Raw genomic sequence first — 25,703 nt, forward strand, 5'->3', positions numbered from 1 at the left:
AGAAGGTAGTGGAACTGAGCTTCAAAATGTAACTCTCTTTAAGCTTTACTGCTTAAAGAAATTTGGTTTCTTTGGGTCATCTTTTTAATTTCATTTTCCTATGTAGCATAAGAATTCTCTGGAGATGTAATTGGGGTCCAGAGGAAAATGTAAAAACAAAAAACTATATGCACCAAGGATCCTGGATTCTAAGCTTTGGCTATTCTACTCATTCAAGACATGGACAAATCACCTATATCCTTGTACCAGTTTTTAGGATACCCATCTTATCTTGTAAATTCGAAGTATGCAAGGAAAGTACTTTGAAAAATTAAAGTAACAAACTTTACTTTAAAAGGATGATATTAATAATATACAACTATAAAGTTGTATGGAAGTATCTTTTTAGATAGAATTATATTTGTATACTATATAATTGAAGTATTATTGCAAACATGTATTCAATTGTTAGTAATCATATATGAAATGACTGGGTGAAGCAGTCATCCAGAATAAAGCTTTCTTTCTTTAACTGGCATTCCCCCATTTTAAAGACTTTTAAAGTCTTCTACTTAACTTTCTCTAACTTCTCATAATACATTTTAATTTCTGTTTGATTTCAAATATTATCATTTTCAAAATGGCAAATATTTAAAAATTGTGAGTTCGTCTTTAATAGATAGTATCTAGGCCAGAAATGAACTAACTGAATCTTAAGAGGTAAACCAACCAATCAGAGCTACACGTTTTCAATATTAGGACTTATTCTATTTTAGGACATTAGAAGTCAACTACCAAGCTACCTTAAAATTACATTCAAATGTTGACAGTCTATTGCTTTCATTTCAATAAACTATTTTTGCCTTACAAACAGAAATAATTTACAACTGGAGAGGATCTTCTGGATTACCTAAGACAATTCATTTTGTAGATGAAAAAAAATGAAGATCCCTTTTCCATATTATTCTATTTCATAATTGTTTACTAATGTAAGCCATCTCAAATCCTTTTGAAATTAGGTGAGAAAAATTCCTAAATAAACAAAAATCCACAAAAAAACTGAACCTCCAATTAAGTAATTTGTCTGCCTGTGGCTGGGGAGCAGAATTCTGACTCACTGACAAGTTTTCTTTTCACTATGCCATGTCACTCAAATTGAGAAAAACACGTTTTCCCTAGAGTTGAATAAAATCATTTAAGAAAAGCACACCTAAAGCAGCCTGAAGGATTTGAACAAAATTCACAAATGGCCTTTTGGAAAAAAGTTGGAAACATTCAGGTAATCTGAGAATTATTTACTTTTACACGCGGTAGAATTCTGCTTTTATAACAGTTCCTACAAAATGTAAACACTGTGAAGCTACTTTAGAAAACAAGGCAAGTCGCACACACCCTAAAGAGCATGACTGTTACTGAGGTGGAGGAGTTCAGATGGGAGGCATGAACGTGCTGCCTAATCCAAGTGATGGCTGGGCCTGTGCGGAACATCTGAGCAGAGGCTGAGCAGCCCCTGCCAAGACCCCAGCAAGGTACATGACGCACCTGGAGAGCAGACGCAATCTTTCCCCGTGACTTCCAAAAATGCAAAGACTGCAGATGGTGGCGGAAGGCTGGGAGTACTAGGGCATCCCCATGACACCACATACCTGAATTCTGTGAAGGACACGGTTGGCAAGGTTCTCCAAAAGCATACTCGGTGCTGGCACAACAGCACTCAGATTTGGTAACAGCACCAAACAAGGGTTTGACACACTGGCCTCTCTTGTATCCACCGTAGCATGTGCTCCGCATGTGTGTGTCTACACAGGAAGAAGCATCTGTCATCATACTATCGCTTCAAACAGATGGGAACCCCCCAGGTCAAAGTTGAAGCTGGTTTTATTTAGCCATTGTCCCTGTTCTAACTCACAGAGAATGCCTCTGGTATTAGGTCCCAATAGAAAACAAAACGAAACAAATCATTCTGCATTCAGCTTCCAAGCCCTGGAAACCAATTACTAGACTCTTCCAGTTCTCTAGGGACTATTATGGTTTACCCAACTGTGAGGTCCTTAAGGGCTAGGATTATACCTCACTCATTTTTTTCTTCCCCAGGAGTGTACAGAGAAGGCACTTAATAAATGTTGAATGAATGATGACCATTCAATCTCGCCTTATGATAAATAAGATCTTTATTAGAAATACAGACGACCTCAAAATAAACATGCAATTATTGAATATCTGAATTAGATGTACTTTCAAAAAGGAGGACGTTTAATCTGTAAAAGGTTCATTTATACAAATCTGCAGATATTGGTCTAACTAAGCAGTATCATCTTTACCACCAGGAGATTTCCAGCTATGTCCAATCCTCTCCCAATTCAAAGGGTCTACCGACTACCTTTCTTAAAAATAATTTGGAAAAACTTTGTATCTATTTATCAACAAATCTCAAACTCTTTATAAAGCCACATAAAACTATTATCATATAAGTTTCTTACTTATCCATATCCTCCTTTGCATTCTATACCTCCCTTGGAACATTTAATTCCCTAGATGAAAATGAAATGTTCACCATGAGATAATGGGCACATACAGGTCAATTTCAAAGACCATTATCAACAAAGGAGGGTTGGAGAAAATTGGGGACAGTTAGGTGATTAGGAAAGACAAGGGAGAAGGAGAGGTGGGGATTCCCTTGGTTTTCATTTATCTCAGCTCGTCTTTCTATGCCTTAAACTAATATCCATGTCATACAAGAAAAGAACTGACCCTGTTTGGTGGTTTGTTGCCCCACAAATATTAATTGTATCATATCTGCTACAGTCAAGTACATTTATTATTGGCGGATTTTATTGACTGACAGAGGATGGATCTCTATCGTACATCTAGTTACGGCTTTAACCTTACCAACACACACACGTCCATCCAGACCCACGGCCAGTCCAGGAAAGCATTCACATCGGTAGGAGCCGTCAGTGTTGACACAACGCCCATTCATGCAGATCCCAGGTGTTTCACACTCGTTAATATCTGTGGTGGGGAAAAGCACTTATTAAAAATAAAGCCACTTCACACAACATTGTAAAGAAATTATACTCCAATAAAGATGTCAGAAAAAAAGAGAAAAAAAATAAATAAAGTGACTTTATCTAAAGACATAACATATTTACAGTTCTAAGACTTGAAAATGGGGAAGATTTACAATAATATGCAGCGTCAACAGTAAAAGCTCAGTGAGATGCATTTCATTTTCCTTTGAGAGAAAAGGAACAAAAATGGAGAGAGATAAACTGTCTGAGTTTATTTCTTTTCTATAGAAAGCTATTTCAATAACATTCTCCTGAGATTTTTTTTTTTTTAATCCAAAGTAAGAATCACAAAGGCAAAAACAGAATTGGAAGAAGAAGGAAAGTGACAGCTAAAAGACAAAGGGTCTTGTGTAATGTTTCACATGGCAATTTTTCCAGGACTGTCAGAAATCTAGCTTGATAATAAACTACATCTTTGGCCTGGGCAGGAAGCTTCTCCTTTTGGCATCCAACACCCAGACTGGTGTCCATTCCAGTATCACTCATGCCTTAACTCTCTGGGAAAATTAGAATGGCATGAGGAGACACAGAACTAAAGCCTGGATGGAACACCATACAAAAGGAACAGAAAATGAATATAGATGATTTTGATGACAACTCCTAGCCAATTGGAACCCAGCAAAGAAAAATCTCTCTTAAGCATTACAAATATTTTATAGTATCGTATGTGTATCCTTAGGGAGGCCTGGTAAAAGATTTTATTGGGCACATACTAATAATAGCGGATACTTTTCCCCCTGAACATGGTACCAAACATGTTCTGTTTCCAACATGGAAACAGAAATGGTACCAAAACTGTGTTTTGGAAAACATATAACACTTAGAAACAAGTCGTTTTATAACAACTCCTTTTATAATATACGACTGGTGTAGGTAAATATTTCCTTTCTTCTGACCTTAAAAAGGCAAATTGAGACTGAAACACCTCTGCGTTTTACAAAGCTTGTGTTATCTGGCACAAAATATATTCAGATGGTCCAAGATTCCGTGTACAGATTGTATTTTAAAACAGCAGTTATATTTAAATACGTGAACTCAAACTGGTTCAGTTATTCAGGTCACCTTTTTGTTCAAATTGAGATCTACAGTAAAACAGTGGTGACTACAGCCTGAAATGTAATCCAAAGGTTTTTTACTGGGGACAGCGATGGAACATAGATCCAGAGGGCGTTGCTCAAAGTGAGTGGCCTCCACCTTCAGAGAGTGATCAGGGAGACCAGGCTGTCCATCAGATTGGTTAACTGTAGCGATTAAATTAGCATTGTTCATTCAGCTTTGAACAGTTACATCTCTGTGGGATCAGAACCAAGTGTTCAGCATTAAGAGAAAATCTTATCCCATGATATCAAGAGAAAAATGATGGAAAAGAAATTCAGCATACAAGAAATTTTTTTCTTTTCTCTTCCTTTTTTCTTACTACAAGTGTGTGTATTCCATCTTCTCTATACGTCAGAATAAAGACGACACAGGTAAGAATATGGAGCATTTTCCCCCTCTCTTTCTCTCTAGCTCTGATTCTTAAGCCAGAATGTTAAAGTCAGAGCAGACTTTTAATCATCAGGCACTTTCAAAAGACTGGAACAATCCATTTATCAATAAGATACTAGTTCACTGATTGCAAACAGTTGCAAAACCGGGCTTCACCTATGAGGTCATAATATCTTCTGAAATAGTTACAACAGCATTATCTATTGGCCACCCTTAAGAGTCTGTGGCCTGGCTCACTGGCAGCCTATAGGTACTGAAAGTGAATCTTAGCATGCTCTGTGCATAGGTAAGAGAGAGGAGTGTGTGTTCTCAGAAAAGTTCTGTTCACAAAGGGACTTTCACATTTCCTTCTGTTATTTTGTTTGGAAGCCTAGTTCCAAATATTCCAGCAATCATTCCCTTCCCCTTTCTTTTTCACTTGTACAGCACTTAACCTGCACAATTGGGTGCTTTGTTGTATGCTGTCTTAATATTTTCATGCGTTAATCTTGTCTCCCCAACTATAAGTTCCTCTCAACACATAGCTCAAAAGCATGGATACCAATTTCCTACTTCAAATTTGAAAACAAAAAACAAACAAAACAACCTTTCTCTTGCTGTGAAGGCAGATTTCCATGATATTGAAGAGCTATTGATGGGAAGGTCATAGAGAATGTAGGTAAACAACCAAGGGCTAGAAGCTCTTTTAAGCCTAGAGAAAATACACATCATGCTGAAGACTTAATACAAGGACTTAATACAAGGGCACCTAGAGAAGAGGCACCATAGGACTTTTTCTTGCCTTCTCCATCTTGAATAGCCTGATGCTCTCTCTACCTTCTACATCTGAAACTATGGTTTTGAGTGTCATATTTCAGCAGATTCCCTGGATCTATTTTGAGTATGAGGTTCCTTGAGAAGTCTGGTTGCAGCTCAGATCTTGGACACAAGGGCAATAACTACTCATCCTCGACCGCATGAGGCAGAGCAACTGAGCACAAATTTAACTTCTCCTCCTGATAACTGCAGTTATCTCCTGATAACTCTTCTCAGGACCCCAATTTTCAACAGCACAAATAAAAATCTTCATTTTGCTTCACTACTTGGAGCAATAAGATTATTTCAAAAGTTACAAAGCTAAATACTGGCTCCTGGTTCCTTTATTTCTTCTGCTCAATCCTGTTCCCCTTTTTTGCTTCTGTGATTTGATAAAGCTTAAATAAATTGTGTTTCTTAAGGTATCTGGAGGAAATTATGAAGAAGAGATCACCCCAATAAGAGCCTACAATATTCTGTCCAGTGAAGATGTAAGAGGTGGCAAATGACAGCCATCAAGAAGCCAACTGTCATTATTCCTCAACTGTAAGGAAGAGGCAGAACTCAGCTTATTGAAAAAGATGCTCACAGCTGTTGGTAGTCCAAATGGTAGTTCAGCTTCTCATTCATTTGCTATGGAGCCTATCAGGCTCCTTTGAGAAGACAACAAACACCCTTTCTGAAGTAAGAACAGCCTTCTGGGCATAAATCGTAGCTCTCTGGATGGCTGGACTTAAGGAGGAGTTCCAGTCAGGTTTCTTAGTACAGAGTTAGGGGTACTTTAAATAGGGAGAATCAATAAGGAAAGGTGGTAGCTCTAAGCAACGTAGGGAGGACAAAACAAGGGTGAAGAATATGATTTAGAGTTTTATAGCACAAACCTTTACAATAACGCCCATCTGATGCCAGCTGAAATCCAGGTTTGCAAATACATTTAAAACTGCCATCTTCATTGATACACATTCCATTAAGGCACATATTCCTTATGCTGCATTCATCCATATCTGAAAAATACAAAGGATATATTTTCTTATGGCCAGATGAGTAAGCTTACAAAGGAAGCCAACCTGGGTCAATATAATTCTGTTTCGTCACATTTCTTTACTTTTTGTTATTATTGTCTAAGGTTAATTTTCATCCAAATTATAGCTTACAAAGAGAAGAGTGGCCATATGAAATACGTATCTCAAGTTCTCAATTTCTGACATGTGCATGCAAACTATAGGGCTAAATTTATTTTAGGACATGTGTGTATATATATACATATATACTTACACAAGCATATACGTATATATGTATATGCACGTATATGTGTATATGTATATACACATGTATGTGTATTAGACTCATAATATATATCTATGAAATTTCATATAAATATATTTTTCATATAAATATATATATGAAATTTAACTCAATAAGAGCTACCAAGGCTCTTTTTAGGAACAGCAGTTTACAAACTGAAAGGTGTGTAAACGGCCTGATGGTTATATTTACAGATCCACATTACTTCTAATATACTGAAAATAAAAACAAAATCGAAACTAAGAATGATGAAATGTATTTAGGCTACTTCTTGATTCTTTAAAAAGTAGAAACCAGAGAACTGCTGGCAGTTTGAAGCAATTTTAAATAGGGATAGGAAAAACGTATTTGTAAAATGCAAGACTTGACTATAGAGTATAGCCATGACAGCTAACCTTTAGGATCCCTTGAGCATACAGATATTTCTTTAAATTCATCAGTATGCTATTTTATTTAACATTACAGCTGTCTTAGGAGGCACTTGCTCTTCTAGACACAGTGTGTTTTCACTTACAGGCTTTAGTCAGACCGAAGTAATTTATGATTTTTTCTTTTTTAAACAAGACTCTATCCCAACTGAGAATTTTGGCATTAAGTCTTTGAATTGAATCACTGAGATAATATTCTGCCAAAAATGTTTCTAAGAACAATTTTGAAATTCCTTTAATGTATGAATAGATTCTTGGGATCTTTCCCGAAGACTTTGGGAAAGATGATAAGGAGCATTCTTCATTTTCTGCTAAAGGTCTAAGAAGTGGAAACTCATCAATAATTGTCACATTTTCAATTTAGGGGAGAAAAGGCAGGGAAAAAGACAAAATGAAACAGCCCAATTCAAAGTGAGGTGATTAATTCAAGAGGCAATATAAAGGGCTGACTCTCGCCAACACTTCTCTCCAATTTTACATTTTCAGATACTCCTTAGTAATATTTCATTACTACATAGACACTTTAAACAAAAGGATTATAAGTGACTGAAGAATATATGAGATTAGGTGTGTCCTATTTTTTTTTAATGTACAAATTCTGACTGTATAAAATTTGGAAGTAATGATTTATGCTACAAAAGTTTCGTCACCAGGAATATTTAAATAGCAAGCTCTGCTCCTATATTTACAATGTTATTTGACTCACACAAATGTGAATTAAAGGAACTAATACTGTTGAAAGTTAGGCATCCTCCCAGATAACAACAGGTGAATATACATTTGATACTTTGACCTTTCACTCAATGTTTGACTTGGCCTTGTTAAAGACTTTTGATACTGAAACTGCAATGGAATAGGGGAATGACATGATTATACTGTAATTATTATTACACCGTATTACCTTCACAGTTCTTCCCATCACGCGTAACATGAAATCCTGCATTACACACACAATGGAAACTGCCATCTGTGTTGATGCAACGTCCGTTATTGCAGATACGGCCATTCTGTAAACATTCATCAATGTCTAAAATCGAAGTCAAAAAGGAAGAAATAGCTTTACTTAGGGGATTTTAAATTATTTTATTTCTTCCTCTCACCATCTCTAAATTCAAGATCTTAGTCTTGGGTTTTGATTACTAAATAATATTCTTCAACATAAACTCAGTATTAAATAATATAAAATTTAGGGTTACTAATAAAAGTTTGAAAGGCATATGAAAGAAAAAAATGCCAACATAATAGCATTCAGTTTAACTTTACTTTCTAAGAAGGCTCCCTAAATCTCAGTTCTGTAAACAAAATAGGTTCTTTTTCACCATTTTCCTAGGTAATTCAATGAGCCAGTATATATCATTATTTACAATGAACTTTGGCTGGTGTCTTTTAAGACATGATCAAAAGGCAGATCTGATGTTCGCTGTATCAGAACAGTTAAACAGAAATGCCATTAAAAAAAAAAAACAATTTAAAAACCTAATTCCATCTGAAAACCGTCAATCATTTTGACTCTGAAACGTCTACCTTCCTTATGGCAGTTCTGGTCCAAATACAGTTTTATTTGTTTATATATTCTTAGTCTCTTTTATAACTTTATGAGTATTCTATCTAACAAACAAAATATTGGTACTATGGGGGCATTTCCCCTTTTTTCTTTCATGTTTAATATTATGCCAAAGTAAACAACAGAGCATGATATGGAAGTGTTAAAAATGACAATAACTCAAATAACCCGCATCTGATCTCTCATTTAAAGATTAGCAACTAACCTAAAGTGCACAACGAGTTACCCTGGATTATCTATTCCCCTCAGTTTCTAGGCTACATGCCTGGATGAACATCAAAAAGGATGAACACAAACCACCTTGTCTACAGAGCGTACAACCTTTGCCAGGGCTTATTCCCAAGAGATAGAGGCCAGGGCACCGAGCAGAGTTGGATGGGAGCAGACCTACCCATGCAGAGTTGAGGCCATGTGCCTGGGTATAAGAGCCCTAAACATCCTTTGGACGACAAGAATGTGCATTCATGGCATACTGGTTATTCTGTCTACCCTGTGTCTGCACGGTGTCTTGTGGTTGACCCTCAGACGCACTTTCTTTCTGGGCAGATCCAGCAGTGGTTTCCACACGAGTCATTGGACTAGCTGAAGCAGTCTGGGCTTTTCTTCTGTCTGATCTTTGTGCCAACAACCTACGATCTTTTTCTCTCTCATTTATTTCTTAATCCTTACTAAAATCTGACCTGCTCCACACTCCAAAAAATAGTAAAAGCCGCATATTCTTCAGCAGACTTTTTTTTTTTTAAGATTTTATAATCTACTTTTTTTTTTTTTTTGGATTCTATAATCTATGGAGGCCCAAGGATAAAATCAACAGGATAAAGAGTTCAGCTTTTTCTCTCCTCACTAATTTGAAAATGCCATTCGGGCTCCTGCTGCCTTACAAAAATAAATGAAAAGCTTGCCATTCAACGTCTCTACCGTGTTTCTGTATGTTTCTTCTGTCCCCTCTGTTTAGTTCCTCGTGTCCTTCTCAGCTAAGTATACAGCCTTTCTGACCATTCTGTGGCGACTTTCATCTACCCACAAATGTGATCACGTTATCAACTTCTTGTGCTTGGGCTAAGCTTCGCACTAGCTCTTAAAGAAGACAGTGCTTGAGGCTTTTAGGTAACCTTCAGTCTCTAATAAACTAAGTCTCAGAGTGATGACAATAACATGCACCTACACTGATTGGCCCCTGCCGCAGCTGAGTATCCTCAAGAATGTCTTCTATTTGCTTATTTAGTAGTGCTGTCTTCTGAAACACTGGTTTCGGTTTATCTTCCACGATTGCAAAATGCCTCGTATACTGTTTGTACGTGCTGATTATTTTAAACAATAGTTATAAAGAAGGTTCTAAACTCAGTTAAAAATTCAAACTATATTTGTAATTCAGTAAGTAGGCCATTAATAGAAATATTAACAGATTGAAATGCTGTGCTCCAGGTTTTTCTGCTCAAAATTGCCATTTATAAGCGGTGTACTAAAATACACTGATGGCAAGAAATCCCTAAGTCAGAACCAAATTCGAAGATTTTGAAAACAGTCACTAATAAAAAATAAAAACATCTGTATGCCTTCAACTAATATGAAGAACTTTTGCTAAAAGAGGCAAACAAAATTAACTCATTAATGGCTGACAAATTTTTAAAGTGATACAAACCTCCCTTATCTTCCCTTGTATTTAATTTCAACAGAGTTCTGTTGCTTTTATCTGGCTTTACTGATCAATTATAACAGATCATTCTGTGCCCAACTTATAGAGATATAGATATTTGAGTGCCCTGAGGTGGGGCACATATCTTAATTCTTTCTATCTCAGAAACTCAGTACATCAAAGTCATCCAATAAGAGGTATACTGGGTGGCTTAATAAGTCAATTAATAAACAAATCTGAAGGGAAATTTTTGTGAGGAAACTTTATAGGAGTGCTTCTCAAACCTTAACATGCGTAAGGGTCCCTGGAAGATCTTGTTAAAATGCTGATTTTGATTCAGCAGGTCTCAAGTGGGACCTGAGATGCTGCATTTCCAACTGGCTCCCAGGTGATGCTGCCGCTGACTACACGAAATAAGCAGCAAGAACTTACAGGCACTTCTTATCCTTCAGGCCTTTCCGTGAAGCAATTAATTGCGTAAAATTTCACCTGAAACCTTTCTCAGTTTCTGTGTCAACAAAGGACAACCCCATTCCCTAGCTCTCAGATTAAAAGTTAAGGAAGTGAAAAGAAGATATTCCCACAGGCACAGAAACATCTTTTAAAATAACGTGAATGTTTGCCAGATTTTATGATGCTATCCTTCAGAGTAACAATTTCTGGAATTAAGTGCAAAAAAGCAATGGGAGCATATTAGCCTCTCCCGGCAAGGGTTATTCAGACTCCACGGAATTCCTTCAAAGCTAACTCCTTACTTAGCATACATGTCCGACGTGCCAAGCTAGGACCACACGTACCTCGGCATTCTGTCCGGGTGAGTGTGCTCTGATAGCCAGGTCGGCACTGACAGGTGTAGGAGCCCTGGGTATTAATACACTCGCCACCAGCACAAGGGTTTTTCTCACATTCATCAACATCTGCAAAACACAGTATATTTCAGTAAGACATTAGATCGCAGTAACTCATAACTCCAAGACCATTTTACTGGTTTCCTTTACACGCTAAAACACTTTCCTTTTAAGAAATAAATAGCATAATGAAAAGATCTTTTTTCTTTCCACTACAATAACGGTGTCACCGGCCACTTTAACTCGTTGAGCAGTTAGAATGTATTATTTTCCTGTGTCATTTTTCAGAGAAAAATGCCAAATACGCAGCAACTCAACGCTCCAAGCCAATAAACATTTTCTCTTCCTTGGGTCTGACATAAGGGAATCAAACAGACTAATATTTCAGAAGTGGCTTCTGGACAGAAATCTGAGTGTCTCTTGAAGCTCAATTTTTCAATGAAAAGAAGACCTAACCATATCTAAGCATTCCTTTCTCAGTTCCGCTATGAATATTACAACAAACCATGAAGCTGTTGTTGTTTAAAGGGCAATTCTCACCCACCATCAAGGCTGCTACCACCTCCACCCCGCCCCTAGACAGGCTCCCGCTAGTTTTACACTCATTTAGAGCTATCAGTTTACTTACAGGTAAACTGGTTTTTATTCCTCTGTTTGTGAAGATGAAGAAGCTAAAGCTTATGGAAGATAACCCACTTGTCCGGAGTCACATGCTTCTTGTGGCAGATGCAAGTATGATCTCACAACCCTAAGCCAGACGTTCCCTTTGCCTTTCCTACCCAGCTCTGGATGACCTCTCAGGATTGAAGGACTCTCTCTTAACAAGCTACTTGAAGGGGCTTTCATATCACCAGGAAACTATATAGCATGAGAAACCAAGAACTACTTATTTCTGCCTGATTCATAACTGGAATTGGGATTTATAATAGACCTAAGAGAGCAGTTTATTTCTAAAAAATTAGATGGCAACTGGGTGTTCTTATCCAATCCAACAAATTATCCTTGTGTTACATTTCCTTCCTTCACTAGCTTAACTGCCTTATCAACAACGTAAAGTTCCTTGCTTTAGTTCCTTGCTAACTAGAGATTGTTGGTAAGTTATCCACTCAAATTAGTAAACCATGCAAAGTTTCATAAGTTGGGGATATTTCTAATGCCTCATTTTAATGGTCAGCCTTCGATAGGATGGCTGAAGTTAGAGTTACCAGCAATGCCTTGAATGTGTTTTACAATGAAAGTTAAAAGTCACTACAGTAGGCATAATAATGCCCCTCCCCCAATACGTTCATGTCCTAACCACCAGAACCTGTGAACATGCTACATGGCAAGGGCAATTAAGTTGCTAATCAGTGGAATCCATCCCTCCTGGATTATATACAGATGGGCCCAATGTAATCACAAAGATCCTTAAACGTGTTAGAAGGAATGCAAAGAGAGAATCAGAGAGTTAGAGATCTGAAGATGCTACACTGCTGGCTTTGAAGATGAAGAAACAGGCCCTCAGCCAAGGAATACACACGGCTTCTAGATGCCAGAAAAGGCAAAGAAATGGATTCTCTCCAAGAGCCTCGGAGAGGAACGCAGCCCTGCCGACACCTTGATTTTAGCCCAGAAAGACCCGTGTCGGACTTTTAACCTATAGAAATATAAGATAATAAATCTGTGTTGTTTTAAGCCACTAAGTTTGAGACAATTTGTTATAGCAGCCATAGAAAACCTATACAGTCATGAAACAGCACTGCAGTAGCCTCTTGGTGCCAAGCTAGTGGTCTATCACGTACCAATGCACTCCCCACGGAGGTCCAGCTGGAATCCTTTGTTGCACTCACACCGGTAGCTCCCAGGAGTTGGGATGCAGCGTCCATTTTGACAGAGATAGCGAAACAGCTGGCAGTAATCAGTGACGTTGACTGGCAACACCCCTGAAGGAATAACACGAAACCCCATTAAAATTATGTCTAACTAGGGCATCTTCCACCAGCACTGAATCCAGTAATAATGGGCAAGATGCTGAATCATAAAGGAAGGAGGACACTCTGGGCAAAGGTCGCCTGGCGTCAACAGAGCATGTTTCCATTCTCGCCTACAGAGAGCACCTGTGCACCGTGGCGCACGCTGCCAGGTACCGCGGCCTCGCTGTAGCCTGCTCCTCTGCCTGCTTCTCTCCACGGCTCCCTCCGCCTCACTCTCAGGCCTCGAGCGCAGGGAAGCAACAAAGGCAGTGAGTTACTGGCATTTAACTATTTGCAAAACTGCTTTGCATGATATATAACCCAAAGAGTAATCTAATGCCTCCTCTATGAATTCATCCTGTGAATCAGATTTAAATTTCTCCCACAACATCAATAGCAAAAGGACGTTAATCTCTGGAGAATATGAAACTGCCCATTTTCCTTTATGCAATAGGCCAGTTGAGAAAGTTATATACTACACTCTGTAAATGAAATCTTTAAGGACTGGTTAAACTTACTTAATGACTTAAACAGCATAAACAACAACAAAAAAGTTAACCTGATTAATGCAAGAAACGTAATTATATGACTTTTGAGCTCTTACTTGGTGGTTCCCGAGATGGATATGGATATTCCACTGGTGGTCGAGGGACTGTAATTTGAGGTCCAGGAGGAAAGCCAGGAGGAACAGGGTGAACTGGAGGAATGGGGCCAAGGGGTGGGGAAGGATATCCTGGCCTCTCGGGAATTACGATAGGGACAGAGCACAGCTTGTTGAAATCCTCTGAAAAAAAAAAAACACAACACAACAGCTGAGGGGTAGCATATGCCATAGGCCCATGGAAGTCATCCTTACTTTGTAAAGAAATTTTGAATACAACTGATCATCAAACCACGTAGGTCAATTGGAGAAAAGGAAAAAAGCCAACTGACTTGGCTTTTTTTCCTCAGTCAGCATTCCTAAAACCTACAGCAGCAACCAGACTGGAACAATAATTCAAAACTGGAAACAAACTCCCCAGAGTGTGTACCACATGTCCCTCCTAAAACCTAGGAAGTCTTTACCTATGTCAAAATTCACCTCAAGGAAGAATAGAATAAAATGCCATGATCTCCACCCAGTCTTCCCACCTGTGGATCCCACAGGACTCTAAAGAGCACACTTTTTAGTGCTTGGATTTTATTTTATATGCCTTGGGAAGTCACTGGTAGTCTTCTGCAGGGGTGGGACATGATCAGATGAACATTTTCAGAAGATCATTCTCACTGGCATTTGGAGACTGTACTGGAGGGAGGTAAGACTGCTACAGAAGACCAAGGGCAAGACAAAGATGGCTGGACAAGGGAGCCAGTGATGGAACTGGACAGAAGTAAACACATCTGAAGATTATTTTAGAGATGAATGGGCTATGTTTGGGGAAGGAGTAAATGTCAGAGCTGAGGGAATAGGAAATCAAGAATGACTTCTAGTTTTCCAGTTGAGCAACAGGGTAGACGTTGGTGCCGTTTGCTGAGATGGGAAAAACTGTGATGTGAGCAGGTTTGGTGGGTAAAAGCTGTACGTTGAGCATATGAATTTTGAGATATCAGACATCCACATGGAGATGTCACAAAGCAGTTTTAAAAGAGAGTTTGAAGCCTAGAGAGGAAGTCAGGGCTGCTGCTAAGTTTTGGAGTTATCAGTAGATAGGCATCATTTAAAGCCACTCATTTTCATGCTTCCTACAAATAGCCATATTTTGTCACAGTTCCCTTCCATAAGTAAACTGTATAATTTTTAAAATTTCTTTTTTCCCTCTTTCCAGAATGTTGATTATTTTATTACCTCTGTCACACAGGGATTCTGGATTCTCCCATAGGTACTTTCTATACTAGCTTCATCCATTAATAGAAATTAGGCTAGTATTTTTATTTTCCTTGTGGACTAGAATCTGACTTATTCTATGACACAGTGATATGTCATACTGAAATGTATTCATATTTCAACCTCATGGGACCTTCTGTCCATTTACATTTGGCTAAACGTACCTAGCTACCACGTACCTTGTTGTTTTTTTCTGGTCCATTACTAAAACTTTTTCAATCATACTTGACATTTCCAACTCAGGTTAAGTTTATGTTTTCAGAGAATTCTACTACTGCATTGTTTATCTGGAATTTCAACCCACAAAGATTCTGTAGTACTTGACTGTATTTGGAAAGGATTTATATATTGTTTCTGCTTCCCTGAATCAGGATGCTACAATCCCTGTTGTCAAACCACAGTGATCTTCCTTATAGAATTATCACCTGGACGTGCCATACCCAACATTTCCTGGCTACCTGCTTTCTACCAACTCTCTACCACTAAGACTGTGTAGTCTCTGAAGTCAAGGATCGCGTCTAACTCATGACGAAATCCCACTCTCAGCCTCACCTGGAAAACTGCACAGAAGAGGAATTTATTAACTATGTTGGATTTAATTGAATGGCAATTGTACTTATTAGCTTCCAAGCACCAATCAACCTTTTTTTTTTAGTCTTTTAGGATTTCTATAAAAGAAGTTGGATAGCTTATCAGCATTTCTGCTAACTAGGTGGGTATATTATTTTAAGCATGCCATTAAATTCATCTCAACCTCTCCATGAAAGTGTATCAGGCTGGGTTCTGTACTTTTTCCTACTTTCTTCGGCTTAATAACTTTCCGTTGAGCCCCTTTACATTCAGAATCAGCAACCTGGGGCTGACTTTGTTCAACTGATGTCCAACTTTCCTATCTCCATTTAACCCAGAGATGACACTGATTTTTTTTTAAAGTGAAAAGCTGACCAATCTGAAATAATTCTTCCTACGTCATCAGTCTCCATAAGTTAAGAACCCAGAGCTCTGTAGTACTGGTACTGGAACATTTGAACAAACAAACACACCTACCTGCAAATTAGTTTGCTCTATCCATCTGCTCTGCTCTGGGCCTGTCTCAGGGTTGTGCATCTTTCAGTGGTACCCTTTGGGAGAGCAGCTCCCTGCAAAGTTACATAGGGGGACCGGGCCTTCTGCTCCATGAGTCCCAAAGTAGGTCTTCAGCAACTAAGCCTACTCTAGTCCTCCCTCTTCTATTCAAGGTCTCAACATAGGAAAGAATCCACATCAATGCTGCTGATTCCTAAGTTAACATATCCATTTAAAAAGTGATTCTCCTGGTATCCAAGCAGTAGGTCTTAATAGAAAGTCATGTGCTTCTAAACAGTGACCTACTAAATGGTCCCCCTAGTGAACTAAGAAGGGTGCCTTATATTTTTAGGCCAGAGACAGTCAAAATATATGGCAAAATATATGACCTGTTATATGTTAAAATTTATTGAACGATTTTCTTGCTTCTTTAGTCCACACACATAATTCTCAGTAATAAATAGAAATTTAAAAATAACATCTGTGAGCAGGTCTATAACCCATGATAATGGGGCATTCATATTCTGTGAGTAGCACACTCTGAAGTATTTCATTAGCTCTACATTCATCCATCCGCATCCTGATTTTCTCCCCTATAATTTCCTGATTTAAACATACTTTTCAGGAACCAGATTGAGAAGAAGTTATTACCCCAATTTTTACTTAGAACTGGTGGGAAAGACGTCACCTAGTAAGTTGTACACCCTACGTGAATGCCTCCCATCAGCAAGTTCTCGCTAAGTACCAGAGAAGCGTTAAAAAATTAGAAGGAATAAGGCACTATAATGATGACTGAAACCCCCTAATGAGATTTCTTAACTAGTAAAAAAAGCTATATATGAACACACACAGGCACAGACCTGAGCAGATGGGATCTGTATCACAGCAGCAGTACAAACCTAGAGCACTGAGCATTTTCAGCAGTGGTGGTCTTGGGATGTGCAGGGATTAGGTCACATCTGAGAGGAATCTCAACCAAAAAGAGGGTGTATAACAGGCAGAGGTAGCAGGGGTGGGGAGTAGGGAGTAAGGACCTGAACTGGGGAGAAGTTTGGAGAAAAAAGAATATTTGAGTTTAGAAGTGCTCAGACTGGGTTCAAGGAAAGCTGGATTGCATCATTTAATTAGAAAATAAAGCTACTATAAAGAATAAGAATTAAAAGATGAACAGGAATCGGATTTGGGGACTCTAAATGCCCTGCTAAGTAATAAAATTTTATTTTCAAGAAATGGAGTGACTTGGACCACTGGATATTGCCTGAGTTCATCCTGCGAAAAATTTTCTGGACACCTTTCTCTACTTTTTCCCCAGACACGATTTTTTAAAACTGAATTTCAGATGAGTTAGGCTTTGGGAAATGTTACGTGGCAGCTGTGGATTTCACAAAGACCAGTTAGGAGGCTACTGCAATAGTGCAGATGAGAGAAAATGAGCTTTATGTGGAAAGGGATATGACAGAAAAGAGACATTGAAAAGAAAAAAACATCAACAGGACTTGGCAACCAAGAAGAGGAGAGTGTCAAACGTTAGGGAAGGAGGAAATGTGTATCCCGAATAACTCACCTGAAAGGCTCTGAGGGAGTTGAGTTTTATTCTGCTAAGCTTTTGAGGATACAAAAGAAATACAGGAGACTAGGAAGGAACCAGTCCTTCTGACTGGTCAGGTTGCTACCCAGTGTTAATACGCAAGCTAAGTAAGATACAGTACCTGCGAACAGTGTCATTTGTATGGACCTCTGTATTTCCCCTGTTCATTACCTGGGGAAATTTCCCTGAAGGCCATCTCTTTTATTTTCTGGAATGTTATTCACTTACCCCGGTTTCCACTAAATCTACAGCACGTACATTGCCCCTGGGCTCGCAGGGGGTTGAGCAGAGATGCTCTGTGGATAAATGGAAGGGCTCTTACCCGTTGCTCTGATGGGACACATTTCGGGGGCGACAGTGACCCCCGGAGACCAGCACCGGCCGACGTCACAGCAGCACTGCATCTTGGTGATAGACTGCGGCAGCTGGTTAGAACAGCGCCCGTTTGCCAGAGCCGTGTAACAGTATCCTGGGCGAACATCTGAGAGGACAAAGAAACCCCCATACACATCACTGAGATCAAACGTAAAACGACTCTCTTTTGCCCCAGCACCTCCACATTTCCCAGTGGGGCTCGGGCAGGATGAGCTGACACTCAGCCCTAGAAGGTAAACTGTGAGTGCCACTTGGGAACAGCGCTCAGTCAGAGATCCCTCCATCTCACACCTTTTGCCCCTGTGAGCTGGTACACTTGGCCCAAGTCCCACATTCCATCCGCAAGGTGGGAACAAATGATTACAACCATATGGGTCATAGGAAAAGAGAGAAGAAGAAAATCACTGGCAGTGACGGTTAATTAGGTATAGAGACATGTCTCTATACTGAAGGGAGACTGTGTTGTCCTTGGTTTCAAACGACTTAATTTGAGCCACTTTAGGCAAATACTGATACAAATCTATTTTAAAACAACATGAAGTCTGCACCGTAGGTTATGTCTCTAAAAGACCTTTCTTATTTTTCAGTCTGAAACCGTGAGTCAGACGTGTGAGATATTTTTTTTTTTAAAGGAATGAGCCATTTTGCAGTCAGATCCACTGCTCGTTAATCGAGGTTTCCTTTTGTCCTGGGGCCCTAACAGATGTGATAAGGCACTCATTATTTACAAGTTCAAAATGTACATGATTGCAAGTTCTTGGTGCTATAGGATACAATACTTCTTGAAGGAACTTTGTTCTCGTGGCAGAACGGTATCTTCTCAAAGCAACAGGGGAAGACATTTCTATATATCACTTTTATTGGGTTACGTCATGTCTGACTGACGTGACAACACTGACACACTGAAGTACACCTCTGGGTTACCAGAAAAGAGCCCATGACAAAGGAGAAACCTAACTGCTTCATGAGCCTTTGAGGTCATGCGGTGGAAGAGAGGAGGTAGGTAGCCAAGTGCAGAACCCCTTGATCTAACTATCATATGTTACGGGTGTATCTCTCTTTAAGTAAAATGTATTTCTGTACAGTTCCTATAAAATAAGTTTTGAAACTAGTATTTTGAATATGCTTGTCATTTGAAGGAATATAACTGGGAAATCCTTTTGTAAGGTGAAGAATTTGTTTGTAGTCAAAAATCTGTCCTCATGTTTCCTGTAAGTCTGCATATTAACCAACATTTGATCAGAGAGGGTCATCCCTATCATTCTTTTCATCTACATCATTCTCAAAAACACAAAGCCTTAAAATCTTGAAGGTTGCAATAAATTAATAAAATGAAAAAACCAAGGCTGACTTAGAAACATTTAAATTGTTAATGTCGAGTGAAGATGGCTACATCAAACCTAGACAAACCATAAAAGAAAATTATGGGTCAGCTTTAAAGGATACGAGATTATTTCTAAAAAGTACTTTAAACCACTAGCAAGTGTAAGTGTGTTTTCCAGAAATTTTCTGTGGTCCCAGTTCCTGCACCTCTGGTCAGACTAATAGCCTCAGCAAAGAGGCAGAACAAATTTTACTCCAGCCTGGTCCAGGGTAAATGGCTGGAGAAGGGAGTGCAGACAAAGAATGCTCTGTGGAGACATGGGTGGCACCTCCCTGTGCACAAGGGGGAGAAACAGAACTTCCTGCTTCCTAATTCGCTTTGCCTTAAAGACAATAATACTTCATATACCCCAGGATTAATATTGGGGCATGGAAACCAAAGGCTGTTAAGAATGGGAAGAGGGGGCTTCCCTGGTGGCGCAGTGGTTGAGAGTCTGCCTGCCGATGCAGGGGACATGGGTTCGTGCCCTGGTCCGGGAGGATCCCACATGCCGCGGAGCGGCTGGGCCCGTGAGCCATGGTTGCTGGGCCTGCGCGTCCGGAGCCTGTGCTCTGCAGCGGGAGAGGCCACAGCAGTGAGAGGCCCACGTACCACAAAAAAAAAAAAAAAAAAAAAAAACAGAATGGGAAGAGATGTTCAAAACTGGCTTATATCCCAGCTTCAAATGAATTTGGTGGTCAAAACCCAGTATAAACACTTGACCAAAATTTGTATGTACAATTTTCAGTGTGGGCCATCTTTCAGAGCAAAACTGGGACCCACAGCTGCCAACAGCAAGCTCCTAATGGGCTTATATCTATTATTTTGCAAATTATCTATGATATTATTTTACTGCCCAGCTGGCTGACTTATATGATAAATCAATGGGTCGGAGACGCTGGAACAAAATGGTGAGTGGTGGGACTGCAAGAATCACCAGCCACATCCGGGCTGCTGGCAGTTCCTGATTTATAAATGGCACCTGCATATACAATAATCATTTTACAATTTTTTTTTTTTTTGCAGGAGAGCTTTTGTTAAGAATACACACATTTACACAACTTATAATTGTAAAGAAAACCAGTGGGGGGCTTCCCTGGTGGCGCAGTGGTTGAGAGTCCGCCTGCCGATGCAGGGGACACGGGTTCGTGCCCTGGTCTGGGAAGATCCCACATGCCGCGGAGCGGCTGGGCCCGTGAGCCATGGCCGCTGAGCCTGCGCGTCCGGAGCCTGTGCTCCACAACGGGAGAGGCCACAACAGTGAGAGGCCCGCGTACCGCAAAAAAAAAAAAAAAAAAAGAAAACCAGTGGGAAGAGTTGTGAAAAGCAGGAACCATTCAGGGGAATTGACCCTTGGTCATGCCAGCCTGAAGTCTTCCATGTCATCAGATGGTAGTGCCAAAGGAAGTGGAAAGGAAATCATCTGGTGCTGGATCGCTTTGCATAGAGGGTAAGGGGTGGCTTTAAAGTAATCTGAAGATCTATGGGAGCTGAGGGAGAAGCATGGTAAGACTTAGAGGAGGTAAATGAAGGTTGGAGAAACCTTAGACACCTTCATCTATTTTAAATCTGCCCTGACCAAGACATCTGGCAGAAAAGGAGTAAGAAACTTTCTTCCTTTCTCCACTTCTGAATCACTTGGCCTTACTCTCAGGACCCAGAAATCACATCACGTCAAAACAAATATATGATGGATTAAATATCAATAGGTGTTTGCAGGTCATCCTAGCCTGTCAGCAGGTCTCCCCTAACCAATCACTAACATTGTTGGGGCCAACCAGCAGCTAGGAGCTGTGAGGCCCAATCTAGGTACCAGACATCTCTAAGAGTCCTGGGAATTGATGAGACAGAACACACTAATATGAAAAGACAGCCTTACACAAAGTATTATAAAGTGCCAAATGAAGATCACAAAACCAAAAATAAAGTGCAATAATTCTACCAGCGCTTACACGACAAAGGCAGTGTTAGAACTGGTGAGATCTGAGGGTCGCAGAATGCGGTAACAGAAGGTAACAGTTTGGATATCATGGTTAAAAGAGATGTATAAGGAAGATACCACATACCACTATCTACACGTGGGGTTTTCTATTGGTTAGATTCACTAATTCCAAATAACCCACTTGCCAACAAACCTTGGATTTGTTTAAAAGTCGGAGACTATACATATTTTCTTGCCACTGGGGATAATTTTGGGGGTCTCTGTGGTTTACCATGGCAGGCAGTAGGGAAGGCAGAAATGTCATTGGGATCACTTTATGTAAGTTGCTAATTATGGGTCTCATAAAGTTCCAAGGAAGGAGGAACAGTGCTTGCCTAGGGGTATGGCAAGCAAACGTTTACTGCATCCGACAGTCACTGGGAGGAAGCAATGGGCGGAGTCCGGACTGTAGACTCAGCCCAAGTTGGAATCCCAGCTCCCTCACTTAATAACTGCTTAAACAACTGGAGCAAATTATTTATCTAAACTTCCTAAACCTCAGCTTCTTCCCATCTACAGTACTGTTTTGAACCTTAAGTCAGATAATTTCCATAAAATACCTCACACCGAGGAGGTGACCCAGGAATCTTAGTGCCCTTCTTTTGTAAAAAGTTAGCGTGGGTATATTAGGTAAAAAGGAAAGAACTTTAAAAATGTCAACTTTCTGATATGTAAATGTGTTAAAAGGATTAATCATTTTAATGCTGTTTGGGGATCTCTTTGAAGGTTAAAAAAAAAAAATCTACCTATTATCTGGCCAGGAAAGGATTTCTGCTAGGCGTATCCACCGGAGGTCATGTGTTAATTGGGACAGTTTGGGGAGAAGAAGGAGCTACATGAACTGCACTTGCCATCCTTTCACTGCAGTTCCAAGATCTATGGATAGATTCTGGAAAAGCAGGCAATCCGGGCGCCACCGACCATTGCGTCTAAGGAAAAGTCCAGATATGTTTCCCTCATGAGTTGTACTTATTCAAATGTCAACGGAGAGACTGCCCTCAGCTTTTATTATGTGTGACTAACTAAAAAGGAATTCAGAATTTCAAGTGCAATTCTGTTTTGGTCTGAAATTCATGGCCTGTGGTGAGGATGTGAAGCTGGCGTGTCTTTGAAACTATGGGCCAGAAACAGACATCAAAAGATAGCCTTCACTTTCCTCTGAGGCCTTCTGCCATAGGCTCCTCAGCTCGGCCCTATTAATAAGGGATTAGTTATTTTGATAGTCAACACATGCTTACTGAGTGCCTACTACATGCGAGGAATTGTGCTCAGAACCACCAGGAATATAAGGCTAGCAGTTATTGTTCTCTAAGGAGAATTACAACTTAATTAGGGAGATAAAAACATACAGAAACACAGAATTTCCCTATAAAACCATTTCTAATAAGATATCCTTAGGTTCGGGGGGGAAACTGCTTTCAGGTAAGCTGATCTGGGACACCTTCAAAGATAGAGAACCTGAGTAAGAGTGTGAAAGGAGGCTTGCACTGGGGAACGTGTTCTGAGTGGTGCAACGTGAATGAAGCAATTGCTGTGAATGGCCTGTTCGGGGGTGAGAAGCAGTGACTGTGCTAAGTCAGCAAGGTTGGGAGGGGTCACAGAGTGAAGCTCCTTCTCTATCGGGCTGTCCATTTTTGAACTTGAACTTTATTCTAGAATACTGGACTTTGAAGGAACTCTTAGCAACCATTAAATCCAGCTATTGTCAGATCTATATTTTTGAACAACAGAACCACTTATTTAATTGATATTTTGTAATAGCAAAATATGGATAGCCTAACACCCACCCAGATGTAAGCCTAACACCCACCCAGATAAAAGCAAAATTGCCTGGCGTGTGTGTATGAAGCGGGAGGGGAAGGCAGGAACCCTTTCCACTCAGCCTCCCCCTTTGCCCTGTCCCCCTCTCCAACCCTAGCATCCCTAGAGGACTTTGCAGCACCTGAAGATTCCGTGGGATATAGACTGAAAACCACTAATTTCCAAATCCTAATGGAAAACTACCAGAGGTTTTTGAGCAAGAGAGTTATTTAATCAAAGCACCATTTTAGGAAGATAAATCTGACAAGACGGAATGTAGGGAAGCCATGAAGCAGGGAGAGCAATTAAAAGATTATTGCAGAATTTCAGATCTAAATTAACATAGGTCCTGGGAAATGACTGAAGGTGGGGGTAAAGAGAGAGAAGAGTCAAAGATGGCTTCAAGGTCTGACGGTCACATAACTGCAAAGTTAATTTTAGACTGAGTTTATCTGTAGGGTCTCCTGGATCATCTCTTTATGGGAGGCAAAAATCCCAAAACAAGACCACAGTTGCCTCTGTTCTTCAAGAGGGTGGTCAACTATTTAACAGACTTCCATAAAAGCACATTTTACCTCAAGTGAGAAATTATATGTCTCCCTTAGAATGACGTCTATTATGGAACTGATTTACATAAACTGTGTATGATGTTTATAATTACACCTACCTATGCATCTGGTACCATCGGGAGAGGTGTAAAAACCGGGGGGACATTTGCAAAAGTAACTGCTGACTGTGTTTGTACATTCGCCCCCGTCACAGATTCCAGGAATAGTGCTGCATTCATCAATATCTGGAATGAAAAGAATAGTTTCAGTATTTGTAGAACACAGTATAAAACCGTTCATCATTACAAGAATTCAGAGGTAACACCCATCAAATCATGTTCCCAGAAACAGCAATCTTTAGAGAATAAAAGCTGCCTATAAAATAGTTAATTCAAAGAATGGGTGTTTCTTCTCTCAAGACAGGTTTACCCAAGGAATTTACCAAAATTGAAAGATTAGAGCAAAATGAGAGAAATTCTGCCTTTAAAATCTAAAACTGTACTGTTGTTTCAAGTCCCTACAGCATGCTAATATTCCAAACATTTTGTTTAAAATTTTGTTTTCCCTTTTCTCTTCGTGTTCTGCGCATTCAGTTAAGCTCCCTTTCTATCCACTGTATATTCTGCATCACTTCCTGCATTTGTTTTTGAGCTGATTTTCCACAGATACTGAAATCCTACAGAGGAGACCACGTGGTCTGACTGCTGACCAAGACGCGGCTAACTTGGTAGTCTCAGGGGCTCCCAAACTGCCACTACAATGGTTCTCTCTGGGTTCAGAGAGTGAATTGTGGTGGACGCTGAGATGCTTCATCCAACTCCTCTGTCAGGAAATGACTTGCTGTCCCAGATCTGGGAGTGCTGCCAGGAGATGGCCTCCAGCTCTCAGCTCCTTCAGGGACCCCTTGAGCAGCCTGAGGGTTACAACCTTCCCAGGCGCCCACATCCACCGACTGATTGTGCAGGAAGGACAATGGTCTGGTCATCTCGCCCCAAAGGGTACAACTCTGAAAACCACTCCAATTCCCTGTGGGGTCGGCTGAGGTCAGAGTTGTGGTTAGTCCTCAGCGTCTGAGGAGGCCACTGGGTCTCCTTAAGGAAGAAGTCAAAGTCACTTAGACAACTCAGACCATTTCCTTCAAGGAGAGCTTTTCAAGAGCCACAATCAGACACTGGCAGTTGTCGACAGATGTGGCACCAGTGTGGGGAGAGAAGAAACTGAGAATGTCCTGCTTAGGTTAAAAGTGAACTCAGGGCCCAAGGTATCTACGTGGCCTCTTCCCTAAGACAAGTGGGGCTTTCTGCACTGACCTAGGGAGAGGGACAGTCTGACCCAAGCCTCCTGGAACCATTGCAATGAATGGCCAGACTGCCAGTGTGGGTAGTTTAAAAATACGAACTTTTCTTCTCTAGTTAAAGTACTGCTCTTCACTGGTAAAACAAAACAGAGTTCTAAGTGGACCAAAATAGAGTTCAAGTGTCTTCTGACTCAAGTTCACCCTGTTAGTCAAAAAGACAGCAGTGACACTGTTTCTATGCAGTTTAACCTTTTTAAAAGCAAAACCCCCATTCTTCTAGGCTAGGCTAGAGGCTAAACCAAGCAATATGTCACAGCTTATGTTAGGGTCAGTGCTAACCCAGACAGATCGTCCTTGTGAAGCTGTATAAGGGAAAGGTGCATATTCTGCTCCGACAGATATAAACGTCACTGTGGAGTCAGTGAAAGTCAGGCAGAGAAACAGCTAAGGAGAGAGCCTCAGGGTCTAGAACTTAACCTAACCATACTCTCAAGGCTCATTTTAAGGCAGTTCTTTAACATCGATCCTTCTGTATTTACCAGCCCCACTACTACCTAAAACCAACAAAAAGCCAAACAAGTACATCAAAGAGCCTGGAGGACCTGACAACGTCATCTAACAAGAGAGGAGGTTATAACCATAACACAAAGGTATTAACACAAATGCACCTTTCTCGAAATGTCCCTAAAAATTGATGTCTAAGTCACATGATGCCTATGAAAAATCATGTGAGCAGATAGAGTCTACTGAAAGAAA

The 25,703-nt window shown here is 40.0% G+C and overlaps 1 protein-coding gene across 2 annotated transcripts in view; it reads right to left on the reverse strand.

Annotated features, from left to right (window-relative positions):
• The window catches only part of FBN1 (fibrillin 1), a 254,837-nt gene that overhangs the window by 103,960 nt on the left and 125,174 nt on the right, over positions 1–25,703 (reverse strand). For both annotated transcript variants that reach the window (XM_065872970.1, XM_065872969.1), the window contains 9 exons: positions 23,770–23,895; positions 17,906–18,064; positions 13,671–13,850; positions 12,896–13,036; positions 11,064–11,183; positions 7,968–8,093; positions 6,215–6,337; positions 2,869–2,991; positions 1,626–1,778 (listed from right to left, as the gene is read on the reverse strand). In XM_065872970.1, the coding sequence (XP_065729042.1) occupies positions 1,626–1,778; positions 2,869–2,991; positions 6,215–6,337; positions 7,968–8,093; positions 11,064–11,183; positions 12,896–13,036; positions 13,671–13,850; positions 17,906–18,064; positions 23,770–23,895 (1,251 nt within the window). The remainder of the gene's footprint in view (positions 1–1,625; positions 1,779–2,868; positions 2,992–6,214; positions 6,338–7,967; positions 8,094–11,063; positions 11,184–12,895; positions 13,037–13,670; positions 13,851–17,905; positions 18,065–23,769; positions 23,896–25,703) is intronic.

This window comes from Phocoena phocoena, chromosome 2 (genome assembly GCF_963924675.1).
Source record: "Phocoena phocoena chromosome 2, mPhoPho1.1, whole genome shotgun sequence".
Lineage (NCBI taxonomy): Eukaryota > Metazoa > Chordata > Mammalia > Artiodactyla > Phocoenidae > Phocoena > Phocoena phocoena.